Below are 14788 nucleotides of genomic sequence, written 5' to 3'. Positions count from 1 at the left end.
AAAAGACATGGTGAAAGATGCAGGATTGAGGGAATGGCAGTGAAGAGGTGTGACGTACAGAGTTTAAGAGAGGACGGACATCAATGTCCAATGGACACAAAGAGAAATAGATGGGATGGAGTTTAGAGAAAGTGAGAGAGGTTATAAAACAACCTTTTGTTCAGAAAGCGACCAGAGCTGCTGCTCTCTGCAGATGTCTGAAGATGGAGACCCAGGACGGAGCAGAGCTCTGCTTTCCACAACTCTTCAACACCTCCTGCAAGAAACCTTCATCTCCTACAACCCAAGATATAATCCTGTACACCGTGATGTCATGTTTCTCTCTGCTCATTGTGGCTCTCAACCTGCTTGTCATCATCTCAGTCGCCCACTTCAGGCAGAGATAAACTTCTTAGTAGGATGTTTTGTTGTGGTTGTTTTCATTTCTTACAGCTAATGTAGATTTGACTGTAAATTGTGTTTGAGCTAAAAATGACTGATGCTGTACCTGGACGAGAGACTCAGCTGTCAGACTCTGACCACAGCAATCTTCTCTTAACTCTTACCCTTAACAGTAATTAACATCAGTTGCTTCAAGTGTCTATGTATATTAAATACTCTTTTTGTAGTTTTGTCAAAGAGATATGAGGTCTTCTTGGATTAATGATGCTTTTCTGTCTTCCTACAGGCGACTCCACACACCCACTAACATCCTCCTCCTCTCCCTGGCTGTCTCAGACTTTCTTGTAGGCATAGTGATTTGGCTGGGAGAAGTATTCATGACAACAAACTGCTGGTTTCTTGGTAGCCTCACATGTATCATACTTAATTTTGTGTCTTTAATCATTGGTTCTTCCTCAGTGGGAAACATGGTGCTGATATCAATTGACCGCTATGTGGCTATTTGTGACCCTCTGCATTACCCTACCAGAATCACTGTGAGTAGAGTTAAACTCTGTGTTTGCATGTGTTGGCTCTGTTCGATTCTCTACAACTCTCTCATTGTAAAGGAGAACCTGACTCATCCAGGCAGGTATAATTCCTGTCATGGAGAATGTGTGATTGTCATCAACTACATATCAGGATTTATTGACCTTGTTCTAACCTTTATATTTCCCATTACTGTGATCATAGTTCTGTATATGAGAGTGTTTGTGGTGGCTGTGTCTCAGGCTCGTGCCATGCGCTCTCACATTACAGGTGTCACACTTCAGCTTTCAGCGACTCAAACAACAAAGAAATCAGAGTTGAAAGCAGCCAGGACTCTTGGTGTTCTGGTAGTTGTGTTTCTGATATGTTTCTGCCCGTATTATATTTTTTCTGTTGCAGGTGACAACTCTTATACCAGCTCAGCTGGATTCTTTGTTTTCCATATGTTATTTTTAAATTCATGTGTAAACCCTGTGATCTATGCCCTGTTCTATCCCTGGTTCAGAAAAGCAGTAAAGCTCATTGTCACTGCTCAGATACTGCAGCGTGGCTCCTTCGAGGCCAACATACTGTAGAGACATGGAAATGTGACTGTGCTTTCCCTCCTTTTCAAAGGTTATAAGATAGCCATCAGTTTATATTTTGCGTTTTTGCTACAAAAGAATATTGAAACAACAACAATTATTTTGTTCTCCTCAGTTTCATTATGACTCTTGTGTATTTTTTTTTCTCTTCTGCACATTTTACAAGACAAGAAAGTAAAGGCCTTAAGAGTTTAGCTGTCTTATTATCTCTTCGAAAGTAAACAAAAAAAATGATGGTTTAATTTCTATGTTATCCCTCTTTTAAATATGACAGTTTTATGAATGTAGAATTATAAAATGTAGTAGCATCTATGTACAAAATGAGTGTTACCAAAAAACATATAAATATTTAGTCCACTTGATTAGTACATCGTGCTTCATATGACTTTATTGTGCAAATGTTGGTCTTCATTTTTTAGTCATAAAGATATGTCTTAAATAAATCAATCACAACCCTTTGGATATCATATATTGTTAGTTTTCCTAAATTTCAAAAATGGTGCAACAGAAATGTTTCTGGAAAAATTGTCTTTATTGTCTGAGAGAGATGTTTGTTTTCACTTTCAGTAAGTTCCACACAACACATTTCAAATACATTAAATATACACTTGGTCTCATCAACACATTCAACAAAATAAACTGACATGTAAGCAATACTTTAATATTTTAGCTGCATTACAGTTGGAGCTTTTTTTAAAAAAAAACAACAACTTCATAAACTGTTGAAATGTTAATTGAAATGAGAAAAATGGCTCATGTACAGTGCATCCGGAAAGTATTCACAGCGCTTCACTTTTTCCACATTTTGTTATATTATAGCCTTATTCCAAAATGGATTAAATTTATTTTTTCCCTCAAAATTCTACACACAATACCCCATAATGACAACGTGAAATAACAATTTTTGAATTTTTTGCAAATCTATTAAAAATCCCAAAAAAAAAAAAAATCACACGTACAGAAGTATTCACAGCCTTTGCCATTACACTCAACATTGAGCTCAGGTGCATCCTGGTTCCACTGATCATCCTTGAGATGTTTCAACAACTTGATTGGAGTCCACCTGGTAAATTCAGTTGATTGGACATGATTTGGAAAGACACACACCATCTATATAAGGTCCCACAGTTGACAGTGCATGTCAGAGCACAAACCAAGCCATGAAGTCCAAGGAATTGTCTGTAGACCTCTGAGACAGGATTGTATCAAGGCACAGATCTGGGGAAGGTTACAAAAACATTTCTGCAGCATTGAAGGTCCCAATGAGCACAGTGGCCTCCATCATCTGTAAATGGAAGAAGTTTGGAACCACCAGGACTCTTCCTAGAGTTGTCCGCCCAGCCAAACTGAGCGATCGGGGGAGAAGGGCCTTAGTCAGGGAGGTGACCAAGAACCCGATGGCAGAGCTCCAGCATTGCTCTGTGAAGAGAGGAGAACCTTCAAGAAGGACAACCATCTCTGTAGCACTCCACCAAGCAGGCCTGTATGGTAGAGTGACCAGACGGAAGACACTCCTAAAAGGCACCTGAAGGACTGAAACTAAATTCTCTGGTCTGATGAAACAAAGATTGAACTCTTTGGCCTGAATGCCAAGCGTCATGTTTGGAGGAAACCAGGCACCGCTCATCACCTGGCCAACACCATCTCTACGGTGAAGCATGGTGGTGGCAGCATCATGCTGTGGGGATGTTTTTCAGCAGCAGGAACTAGGAGACTAGTCAGGATGGAGGGGAAGATGAATGCAGCAATGTACAGAGACATCCTTGATGAAAACCTTCTCCAGAGCGCTCTGGACCTCAGACTGGGACGAAGGTTCATCTTCCAACAGGACAACGACCCGAAGCACACAGCCAAGATAACAAAGGAATGGCTTCGGGACAACTCTGTGAATGTCCTTGAGTGTCCCAGGCAGAGCCCAGACTTGAACCCGATTGAACATCTCTAGAGAGATCTGAAAATGGCTGAGCACCGACGATCCCCATCCAACCTGATGGAGCTTGAGAGGTCCTGCAAAGAAGAATGGGAGAAACTGCCCAAGAATAGGTGTGCAAAGCTTATAGCATCATACTCAAAAAGACTTGAGACTGTAATTTCTGCCAAAGGTGCTTCAACAAAGTATTGAGCAAAGGCTGTGAATACTTATGTACATGTTATATTTCCATTGTTTATTTTTAATAGATTTGCAAAAATTTTAAACAAACTACTTTCACTTTGTCAATATGCGATATTGTGTGTAGAATTTTGAGGGGGAAAAATGAATTTAATCCATTTTGGAAGAAGGCTGTAACGTAACAAAATGTGTAAAAAGTGAAGCGCTGTGAATACTTTCTGGATGCACTGTAATGTGGTCATATATTTTGGAAATAAAATCATCCCCTACAGAGTTGCCCTTTGGATTGTTTCCCAAAATTGTTTTGCAGTGCAACTTGTAGAAAATGGGAATATTTGAGTACAGACAAATGACCTCAAAATGATCATCTGATGAATTGTATTTCCTTGTTTTAAAGTGTCTGGTCTCGTTAAAGCTTAATGTGGAAGCATTATCTACCACAGTCAGTAACCTCCTTAATACCAATATTATTCTCAGTCAGGGTGAGAAACTCTGCCTGGGTTTGGGTAAGGCCTCCAAATCACTTAATCATCTTCTGGTGCTGCTCATGGAGGGAAACTACATGATAAGAGCTGTAGTTAGTAAAACAGCCGGAGTCACCTCTGCATTTCTTTGATTATCCTTGATGTTATTTAAATATCAAAACACTTTTGAAGGGACTTGTTGTTCAGTTCCTACTTCATGTGAATGTGGTTTTCAGAGTTATCCATATACACAGCCAGATTACCCATACTGTACATGTATGCAGGATTATCAGCAGGAGGTGAGAAATACTGCTTTTTCCTTTCAGAAAGTAAATAATTTTTTTTTTCTTCTGAAGTCAAAATCATCCACGGTTGCAGTTTTGTCGAGTACACAACGTAACTTTAAACTGTTAATGAAGCGTAGGACATTATGATCTTATGTATGATTAAAAACAAATAGGTTAGAGTACACACACAAAAAATGGCCGCAAAGTACAACATCAATGCAACAGAAGTTAGTTTACTACTGCAACAAAAGTGATTAGTCATGTTATCGTGTTGTTCACAAATTAATTATCCCGGTTTATCTGTCACCAGTAAAATTCATATTGTTGTTTCTATCTTGGTTCAGTCTGCCAACTAGCCAGAAGATGGAGCTGCTGTCTTAATTTTTCCAGAACATTTGCACTGAGGTGCATCAAGGAGGAGTTAGTGCCATCTTTTACCACAATTAGTTACTAACTCAAGTTAGAATGAGGTTTTGATGAATGATGTTTCTTTGTCATTGCACACAAGTTAGTTTTTGGAGGCAGTGGCTCTCACTACACATTCATCATATATTAACATAAATAAAGTCTGAAACCAGACTGAACACAAACTGAAAACAAGATAACATAGCAACCCAGTTAAATCAGAACACGTAAGCTGTACTTGCAGGTAGTGTGTGGTAGTGATTTGTCATTTGTATATCACAATTTATCTCCAAATACAACCCTGTTTCCAAAAAAAGTTGGGACGCTATGTATTATTTAAATAAAAAACAGAATACGCTGATTTGCAAATCAGCCCATATCTAACTAACTCTAGACCAAAGACAACATATTAAATGCTGAAGCAGAGTAATTGTATTGTTTTATGAAAAATAAATGCTTATTTTGAAATCAATGCCAGTAACACATCTCAAAAAGTTGGGACAGGGGCAACAAAAGATTGTAAAAGTTGACTAAATCTACAGTTCATAATATCATGAAAAGATTTAGAGAGCCCAGAGAAATCTCTCTCTGTCCGCAAAGGACAAGGCCAAGAAACATATTGGATGGCCGTGATCTTCAGGCCCTCAGGCAGCACTGCATTAAAAACAGACACAATTCTGAAGTGGAATTCATAGTTTGGGCTAAATCACACTTCTGAAAAACATTGTCTGTGAAAACAGCTCATCACTGTATCCACAAATGCAGGTTAAAACGCCACCATGCAAAGAAGAAACCAGATGTAAACATCAGGGATGAGACGAGTACTCGGGTGAAATGAGTATCCGGTATGGATAATGTACTTTTGACGAGTACGATCATCAGAGTAATTGCATCAATATCCGTGCTGGCTCAAGCTTCTAACAAACACTAGCTGTGTGCACACATCGAGGCAGCTACACACCGAGCCCCGCCTCCAGCTCTGTGCCACAGGCACACACGCTGTCGGTTTGCTCAGCCTCAGGAATTAAGAGCAACTCAAAACTCTTCTGGTTAATTTCTGGAATCAGCTCATTTTAATCAGACATTACAGAGGACATCATCAATACATAAGTGACTTAAATAAACAGAGCAACACATATCTTGACTTTCCCCCTCCCCGTTTCCTGTGGTTGGTATTTCCCGGAACTATAAATGAGTGCTTGAGCCCCCGGGGAGCTATTTTGCCCGAACACCCTGGAAAGAAGCAGAGGTGAGTTGTTGCCATTTTTAAACTAACTTTTATCTTCAGCTTGGCAATATATATACTCTGTTGTTCTGCCACATAACTAATTAGACATTATCACAATCCATCTGTTCAATCAGTCACTAACTGCACCAGTCCATCTGTTTGTTCCCAGGGAGATCAAAAGGAACAAACCAGTCATGCACATGTCTCCCAGCATCCACAGTCTAACAATAAATACATTTAATTAAATTGTGTGTGTTCTCTTTTTTGGCAACTTTATCACACCACATCTCATAAATACTGCAGCATAGGTAATGGCGATACATCGTTACATGCAAGTAACAGCTGGTGACTCTGCTTGTACCAGTTTTGTTTTCCTCCATCGGCTTGCTCCTTCCTAGTTAATTAAATTAAATTAAATTGTATTGATATAGCACCAAATCACAACATAGGTTATTTCATGGCACTTAACACGTTAAAGTCTTTACAGCAAGACTTTACAATATTATACAGAGAAACCAACAATCCAACAATTCCCACATAAGCTAGGAGGGGGAAAAAAAACTCCTCTTTAAGGGAGAAAAACCTCCAACAGAGGGAAGAAAAACTCTCTTTAACAGGAAGAAACCTCCGACAGAACCAGGATCAGAGGTGGGCGGAGCATCTGTTAACAGAACCAGGATCAGAGGTAGGCGGAGCATCTGTTAACAGAACCAGGATCAGAGGTGGGCGGCCATCTGCCTCGACCGGTTGGGGTGAGAGGAGAGCAGAGAGAGAAAAGGACAACATAGAGATAGAAGAGAAGAACTGTTAGTGGAGACGACAAGCGCAGAGCAGAGACATGCAGCTCCATGACGGGACATCTGGAAAAGAAAGAAGAGAAACTACACGAGTGAAGGAACTGAATGGAGACAACAGATAATAAGAAGAAACTATGGGAGAGAAAAAGATGGTGAGGTATGAGTCAGTTTTAACTAGTAGGAGGAAAGAAAAGAAGCTCAGCATGTAACGAGGTCCCCCAGCAGCCTCGGCCTGTAACAGCATAACTAAGGGTTAGTTCAGGTCTACCTGAGCCAGCCCTAACTATAGGCTTTATCAAGAAGGAACGTTTTGAGTCTAATCTTAAAGCTAGAGAGGGTTTCTGCCCCTCCAACACAAGCTGGGAGCTGGTTCCACAGGAGAGGAGCCTAAAAACTGAAGCTCCGCCAATTCTATTCTTGATTTCACAGGAAGCCAGTGAAGAAAAGCTAAAACTGGAGAAATATGATCTCTCTTGCTAAATCCCATCAGTACTCTTGCTGCAGCATTTTGGATCAGCTGCAGGTTTTTAATGAGTAATTTGGACGTCCTAACAACAAGGAATTACAATAATCTAGTCTAGAAGTAACACATGCATGAATGAGTTTTTCTGCGTCATGCTGAGGAAGAATTTTCCTGATTTTATTAATAAAAAGGAGTGGCCTAGTCAAAGTCCTGACCTGAATCCTATTGAGATGCTGTGGCATGACCTTAAAAAGGAGGTTGGTGCTGGAAAACCCTCCAATGTGGCTGAATTACAACAACTCTGTAAAGATGAGTCGGCCAACATTCCTCCACAGCTGGAAAAGACTCATTGCAAGTTATCGCAAACGCTTGATTGCAGTTGTTGCTGCTGAGGGTGGTCCAACCAGTTATTAGGTTTAGGGGGCAAACACTTTTTCACACAGGGCCATGTGGGTTTGGATTGTTTTTCTCCCTTAATAATAAAAACCTTCATTTAAAAACTGCATTTTGTGTTTACTTGTGTTATCTTTGACTAATATTTAAATTTGTTTGATGATCTGAAACATTTAAGTGACAAACATGCAAAAAAATAAGAAATCAGGAAGGGGGCAAACACTTTTTCACAACACTGTATATAATGTACTGAGAAGCAAATCATGGAATTTGCTTTACAGCATCTTTAAAGACTGAAATCTAAAAACACCAACCAGATCACTGTGGATCCTCAATGCAGCACTGACACCAAACGGGACAAGCAGGCTGACAGTAGCTCATTCTGTGCAGCTTTTATACCCGGCCTAATGGGTGAACCAGGAAGTAGGAGGTGCAAAGGTCTGCCTAAACCTGCAGTAGCTCGGGAGGGACATTTCCTGACTGGCTACCTACTCTTTAACTGACTCATACCTCACCATCTTTTTCTCTCCCATAGTTTCTTCTTATTATCTGTTGTCTCCATTCAGTTCCTTCACTCGTGTAGTTTCTGTTCTTTCTTTTGCAGATGTCCCGTCATGGAGCTGCATGTCTCTGATCTGTGCTTGTCGTCTCCACCAACAGTTCTTCTCTGGTATCTCTATGCTGTCCTTTTCTCTCTCTGCTCTCCTCTCACTCCAACCGGTCGAGGCAGATGGCCGCCCACCTCTGATCCTGGTTCTGTTAACAGATGCTCCACCCACCTCTGAGCCTGGTTCTGTTAACAGATGCTCCGCCCACCTCTGATCCTGGTTCTGTCGGAGGTTTCTTCCTGTTAAAGGGAGTTTTTCTTCCCTCTGTTGGAGGTTTTTTTTTCCTCCTAGCTTATATGGGAATTGTTGAATTGTTGGTTTCTCTGTATAATATTGTAACGTCTTGCTGTAAAGACTTTAATGTGTTAAGTGCCATGAAATAACCTCTGTTGTGATTTGGCGCTATATAAATAAAATTGAATTGAATTAAATTGAACTGAAGTAGTGCAGAGGAGCAGTGTGTATTTGTCCCTGGTGGGACACTTGACAGGTTGTCTGTATGTACGCAGTTCTTGGCTGAGGTTTGCCAGAGAGATCAGGAGGGGGGCTGGATGTTTGCCCTCCATGCTGCTTATCTGGTTAGCCATGTGTTGGAAGTGCTTACTCCCACAGGCCTAAAATGGGATGTAAACACCATCCAAAATAAACTCCACAGGCGAATAACACAGTTTACAGTTGATGATCTTCCCATTAAGTTAGTTACGCGATCTGCTCAGTGGAGTTTGTAGCCCTTCGCTAGTTTGTTCGCTCTGTTAAGACGGAGCAGTTCATTAATTTGGGCAGTAAGCAGACATGTGCTACATCAGTGGTTGTCAACTGGTCTAACCTAAGGATCCACATTTTTCCTTACACATAAAGTCACAACCCTAATATAAATAATTTTTTTAGCCACTCAAACTTATTTAAAAACAACAGTGCAGTGACATACAAGGGGCTAAAGAACAGACTTAAATTAAATGCAGACTTATCGCATCTCACACCTGTTTATGTTACACATTGAAAAGAGGATATATCAATAAAGATGCTCAGACATGATGCTTTGTCTCTGGCAGCTTTATTGAGAAAGGCTATGTGGTGAGAGCTCCTCCTTCTGGACTCTTCAGGCATCACTAATCAATCACCAGCGTAACCTCTCAAAAGGTCAATATCCTTACAACTTTTTAAAAGTTTTTAACCCTGTTAACCTTTTTCTTAAGATGTTTTAACTTCTTTTACCGACATTGTTTTCCTATGGGACTTTTTCCATTTGTAGTTATAAACTATCAATAAGTGAATTCCTTTTCATCCTTGAGGCTGCTTTTAATAACTGTATTTTTACCTTTTGCACTTAAATGCATATAAATAATCAGCCTCCTGATAAAATCAATCTATCACATTTACAAAGATTCAAAAGAGACGTAGCAACATTAATTTTGATAATTGCTGGCAGCAACTGGCTGATTAATTGGAAAAGCATGTCCTTCCAAATAAAAGCAAAGCAGCAGAAGTTGTTTACAAGTTTGTTATTTATTATTATTTATTTAAAGCAACTGAATTGAGGCAGTTTTTGCTCTACACTGGTCCTGTTGTTCTACTTAATAATATACCTGATGGAATGTATAGAAATGTTCTACTTTTGTCTGTATATATAAGAATTCTTCTCAGTCCTGATTTGTGTACAGGAAATTGTGACTATGCTGAGGATATTTTGAAACCTTTCGTTTGTTTGAGAGAATGTTCAAATCTTTTAAAACGTTCTCGCTTTGAACTTTAACTAGTTCTGCATACTTTCAGCTAGAGACACTATAGAAACTTCAAACAAAACATTCAGCAATTACTGTATTACTCAGCTGTTTGAAATATTTTCCAAGATTTATGGGTTTATTGGCTAATTTTTAAGTTCATAATATAAGGATTTGTTTTTCTTTAAACTGCCCTAGTGCTCACGTTTAACTCTACCAGCATAATTAATTAACCAAATTGTAGGGATTTTTGTTAACTTTCACCCAATATGCTTTTTATTGCAATAAGACGTGTGGTTTTGGCTCTCAAAACCTACAGATGGCAGTCGTTTATTAGGGTGAATATACAATTATATTCAGGGGTTTAATGTAAATAAGGCAACCCAAGCAGACCATATGGTTGCACATCTGCTTTGGCCTACCAGAGCAGTAGATAAGACCCAGCTAGGTCCCATCATCAAGCCATGTAGGCAGATACATGTGGGTCCCACATGGAATAAACTGAGATTACCAGTTCGGGCCCATCAAGGGCCCTTCATCAGCCCATGTGGGAAAACACATATGGGGTCTCCATGGAAACTGAGGACAAAATTAGCTGGGCCCCAGTTGGGTCGCCAAGATGGGCCCCACTTATCAGTCCAGGTGCAACCATTGTGGGCCACACATAGCTGTGCTGGCTGGGTAACAGGTCTGGGATATCCCCAAACGACACACTGGAATGACTCACAGGGGGAACAATGCTGAGTCGTAAGAAATGTAATTATTGGTATTGCGTGGCTCCTTGGTTGTTGACTGTCAATCATTATTCAGTTCAATACTATAACTGAGAAATGTTATTGCTGGACAGACAAGATATCTGAATAATTTTTGCCTCTGTCATCTCCAAAATGTTTACATGGGTGTAAAACCACGTTCTCTACGTATTCTTTGGTTTCCTGCGTCTCCTTCTCACCACAATAAGAGTAGCCGTCTCTCCTGATGTTCACATCTGATTAATCCGTTACTTTCAGTCATACTAAAATACACATCAATCACTTCTCTTATTTCTAAAAGCAAGGCAAGGCAAGTTTATTTGTATAGCACATTTCAACAACAAGGCAATTCAAAGTGCTTCACATAAAACCATTAAAAGCACCAAAACATCAGAAAAAGGAAAATAAAATTTAAAAACAATTAAGAAAATTGATTGAAACATTAAAAACAGTAATAAAAACAATAAACAAGCTAAAAAAAAATAGAATAAAAGTTGCAGTGCAGTTTAAGAAATAAAATACAGTAATAAAATGCAGAAATGCAGGAAATTGATCAACATCCTTGAGTCTGGTTCAATTGAAGGCAGCAAACAGAAAAGTCTTCAATCTTGATTTGAAGCAGCTGAGAGTCTCAGCAGACCTGCAGCTTTCTGGGAGTTTGTTCCAGATATGTGGAGCAGAACAACTGAGTGCTGCTTCTCCATGTTTAGTTCTGACTCTGGAGACAGAAAGGAGACTCGTCCCAGACGACCTGAAGGGTCGGGATGGTTCAGAAGGTTGCAGCAGATCACAAATGTATTTTGGCCCTAAACCATTCAGTGCTTTATAAACCAACAGCAGGATTTTTAAAGTCAATTCTTTGTTGGACAGGAAGCCAGTGTAAAGACCTCAGAACTGGAGTGATGTGATGCAGTTTCTTGGTCTTAGTGAGGACTCGAGCTGCAGCGTTCTGATTGACTGTTTAGAGAGACCTGTGAACACACCGTTACAATAGTTGAGTCTACTGAAGATGAATGCGTGGACAAGTTTTTCCAAATCCTGTTGAGACATAAGTCCTCTAAACCTTGATATATTCTTCAGCTGATAGTAGGCTGATTTTGTAATTGTCTTGATGTGGCTGTTCAGATTGAGGTCTGAATCCATAACTACACCTAGATTTCTGGCTCGGTTTGTGGTTTTTAACATCAGTGATTGAAGCTGAGCGCTGACTTTCAATCATTCTTCCTTGGCCCCAAAAACAATTACTTCTGTTTTATCTTTGTTTAATTGAAGAACATTTGGCACAGTTGTTGATTTGTTCAATGCATTTACCTAACCCTTGTATGGGATTATAGTCCCGTGGCGATATAGTTATGTAGATTTGTGTGTCGTCTGCATAATTATGATAACACACTTTGTTTCTTTCCATAATCTGAGCCAGTGGAAGCATGTAGATGTTGAACAGAAGAGGCCCCAGAATTTAATCTTGGGGAACACCACATGTCATTTTAGTCTGCTCTGATGTGTAATTAGCTACAGACACAAAGTGTTATCGGTCCTTCAAGTAGGATTCAAACCAGTTTAGTGCTGTGCCAGAGAGTCCCACCCAGAATTTGAGTCTGTCTAGTAGTATGTCATGGTCGACCGTGTCGAATGCAGCACTGAGATCCAGTAATACTAAGACTGAAATTCTGCCACTGTCTGTGTTTAAGTGGATGTCATTGAAAACCTTAACAAGAGCAGTTTCAGTACTGAGGTGCTGAAAGCCTGACTGGAAGACATCAAAACACGGCCAAGAAGTTATTCAGCTGTTGAAAAACCGCCTTTTTAATTATTTGACACCAAATAGAAAATATCATTGCGGGTGCTAAATGTATGTATTTGCATTTCCCCTCCCAGGATTTTGCACGTTCAAGTAGAAACGGCCAATATTACATATGCATCCAGGCAATCACGCAAAATGGACGTGTGTTAAATTGCACATTTGAAAGAAGCAATCCTCACTGCACATCGTTAGTAGATCAGCTTGGAATTTTTTTTGCGGGTGGTGTGAAGTTTGTACGTGATTTTACACACGCAAAACTTTAATAAATCAGGCCCTGTTTGTCATTTTATCACATTTACTTTATTTTGGGAACATCTGGCCGAGGAACCTGTCCGGGAGGTCTTCAACTCTCACCTCTGGAAGAGCTTCTCACACATCCCGAGGGAGGTTGGGGATATGGAGTCCGAGTGGACCATGTTCAAAGCCTCTATTGTGGACGCAGCCGCTTAGAGTTGTGGTCGGAAGGTCATCGGTGCCTGTCGCGGCGGCAACCTGAGAACCCGGTGGTGGACACCGGAGGTGAGGGAAGCTGTCAAGCTGAAAAAGGAAGCCTTTCGGGGCTGGTTGCCTCAGGGGTCTCCGGAAGCAGCTGACAGGTACCGGCAGGCCAGAAGGACTGCAGCTGCAGTGGTCGCGGATGCTAACTTGGAGTTGAGGCGCTACTCCTTCGGTCGAAAAGAGTCAGCTGAGATGGTTCGGGCATCTCCTGGGCGCCTCCCTCTGGAGGTTTTCCGGGCACGCCCAACTGGCAGGAGACCCCGGGGAAGACCCAGGACACGCTGGAGGGATTATATCTCCCGGCTGGCCTGGGACCGCCTCGGGATCCCCCAGCATGAGCTGGAAAATGTTGCGGGGGAGAGGAAAGTCTGGTTCAGCTTGCTTGGCCTGCTGCCACCGCGACCCAACCCCGGATAAGTGGAAGATGATGGATGGCTGGATGAGATAAGAACTGTTTCGACAATATCAAATTATGATCAAAGCTGCTGTCATTTTAACCGGTTGCTTACACAGTGTATTATTCAGCAACCCACAAGAGGTCTCTGTGCCACACCAAACACCCTCTCCTGTGTTTCCTTGAGGGCCTGCTCCATGTCAGCTCTGGCACAGGGTCTCACCTTAGTTAGTGTGTCATCTGCACTTTGAAGCACACCCTCAATCAAGTCTGAACAAGATGGAAGGGTGCAGACTGTAGCTCCTGTGTTTGCCAGAATCCACAGCATATAGACAAATATCATCAGGTGTTCCAGCTCCAGACATTAAGCGGTTGATGAAGTGCGAAATAAAAAGAGGGGTTTTCAAAAGTGGTTGACAGGGACAGTTGCAATATTATAACCAGATATTTTATCTTTTGTCATTTAATTGGCTGAAACTTGCTAACTGATAAACAGCAGTGGGTTCTCTCCCTAACTTTCTTCAGCTCCGTGGTTCAAATTGAGTAGATTTGAAGGGACTAGTTAAAAAGACTTGAGAGATTTATTGTGAGAATGTGCATACATAGGATGTCATTGTGTAACTCTGGCGCAACGTGGCGCAATGTTGAAGTAGTAAGAATAGATAATTAAAAGGTTTCACAGCCGACTTCAATCATAGCTAATCAAACCATGTCCTCTCATTCCCTTTAAGACCGCTGTAACGCACAGATTGTCAGTTTCTTATGAATGAAGAAAGAGCAGACCGACAGCCATCCAACTTTATGCTGTAGGAAACTGACATACTTGTCTGGAGGTCCAGGCTCTAATCACTGAATTTATGGTACTACAAGTCAGCCAGGGGCTGATCAGGGGCTGGGGTAGATGTAACCAATATTAAAATAACTCTTCCACTAGTATTAAGAGAACCCAGTGTAGCAAGTGGTTCAATGACATAAGACAAAAACCTGCATCTTATAGACGCCAAACACTGGCATTAATTACATGTCACAGTGAACAGAGAACACTTGAATTGTCACCTCTTTATGTGTAATTTAATTGGAATTCATTTGTAGTTAACTGGAGTGTGTTATGTGGTGGGCGTTTTTCCAGGACCCAAATGCAAGCTCACAGACTCGAGGTATAAGTTCCAAAGTACAGTCTTTATTGTAAAAAACAAAAAAACAACAAACCAAATGGTGGCACCTCTCGTGTCCACTTGCTTCCAGTCGGGAGGGCAACTCGACCGACAGCTCCAGGGGGACACGGCTGTCAGGGCAGCCGGCAGACCAGCGGAAGGGACGGCGTCAACAATCCTCCGAGCCGGGAGGGCAACTCCACCGACTGGTGACTTT

General features: G+C 41.0%; 1 protein-coding gene across 1 annotated transcript; it reads left to right on the top strand.

Annotated features, from left to right (window-relative positions):
* Positions 1 to 203: 203 nt before the first annotated feature.
* LOC138200790 (trace amine-associated receptor 13c-like) lies at positions 204 to 1484 on the top strand. Its single transcript, XM_069153676.1, has 2 exons — positions 204 to 376; positions 668 to 1484. Exons 1-2 carry the CDS (start codon positions 204 to 206, stop codon positions 1482 to 1484), a joined length of 990 nt encoding a protein of 329 aa, XP_069009777.1.
* Positions 1485 to 14788: the final 13304 nt, after the last annotated feature.

The sequence above is a fragment of the Embiotoca jacksoni genome, unplaced genomic scaffold (genome assembly GCF_022577435.1).
Source record: "Embiotoca jacksoni isolate LCO1_2020_lvr unplaced genomic scaffold, fEmbJac1.0.p SCAF_2, whole genome shotgun sequence".
Lineage (NCBI taxonomy): Eukaryota > Metazoa > Chordata > Actinopteri > Embiotocidae > Embiotoca > Embiotoca jacksoni.
The sequence above is the reverse complement of the archived record's forward strand: the minus strand, read 5'-3'. Positions and strand labels throughout refer to the sequence as shown.

Bases quoted from the DNA above. Each gene is read 5' to 3' on its own strand.
- LOC138200790 (XM_069153676.1), top strand. From the start codon at position 204: ATGGAGACCCAGGACGGAGCAGAGCTCTGCTTTCCACAACTCTTCAAC. The intron at 377-667 runs GCAGAGATAAAC...GTCTTCCTACAG, and splicing joins ATCTCAGTCGCCCACTTCAG to GCGACTCCACACACCCACTA.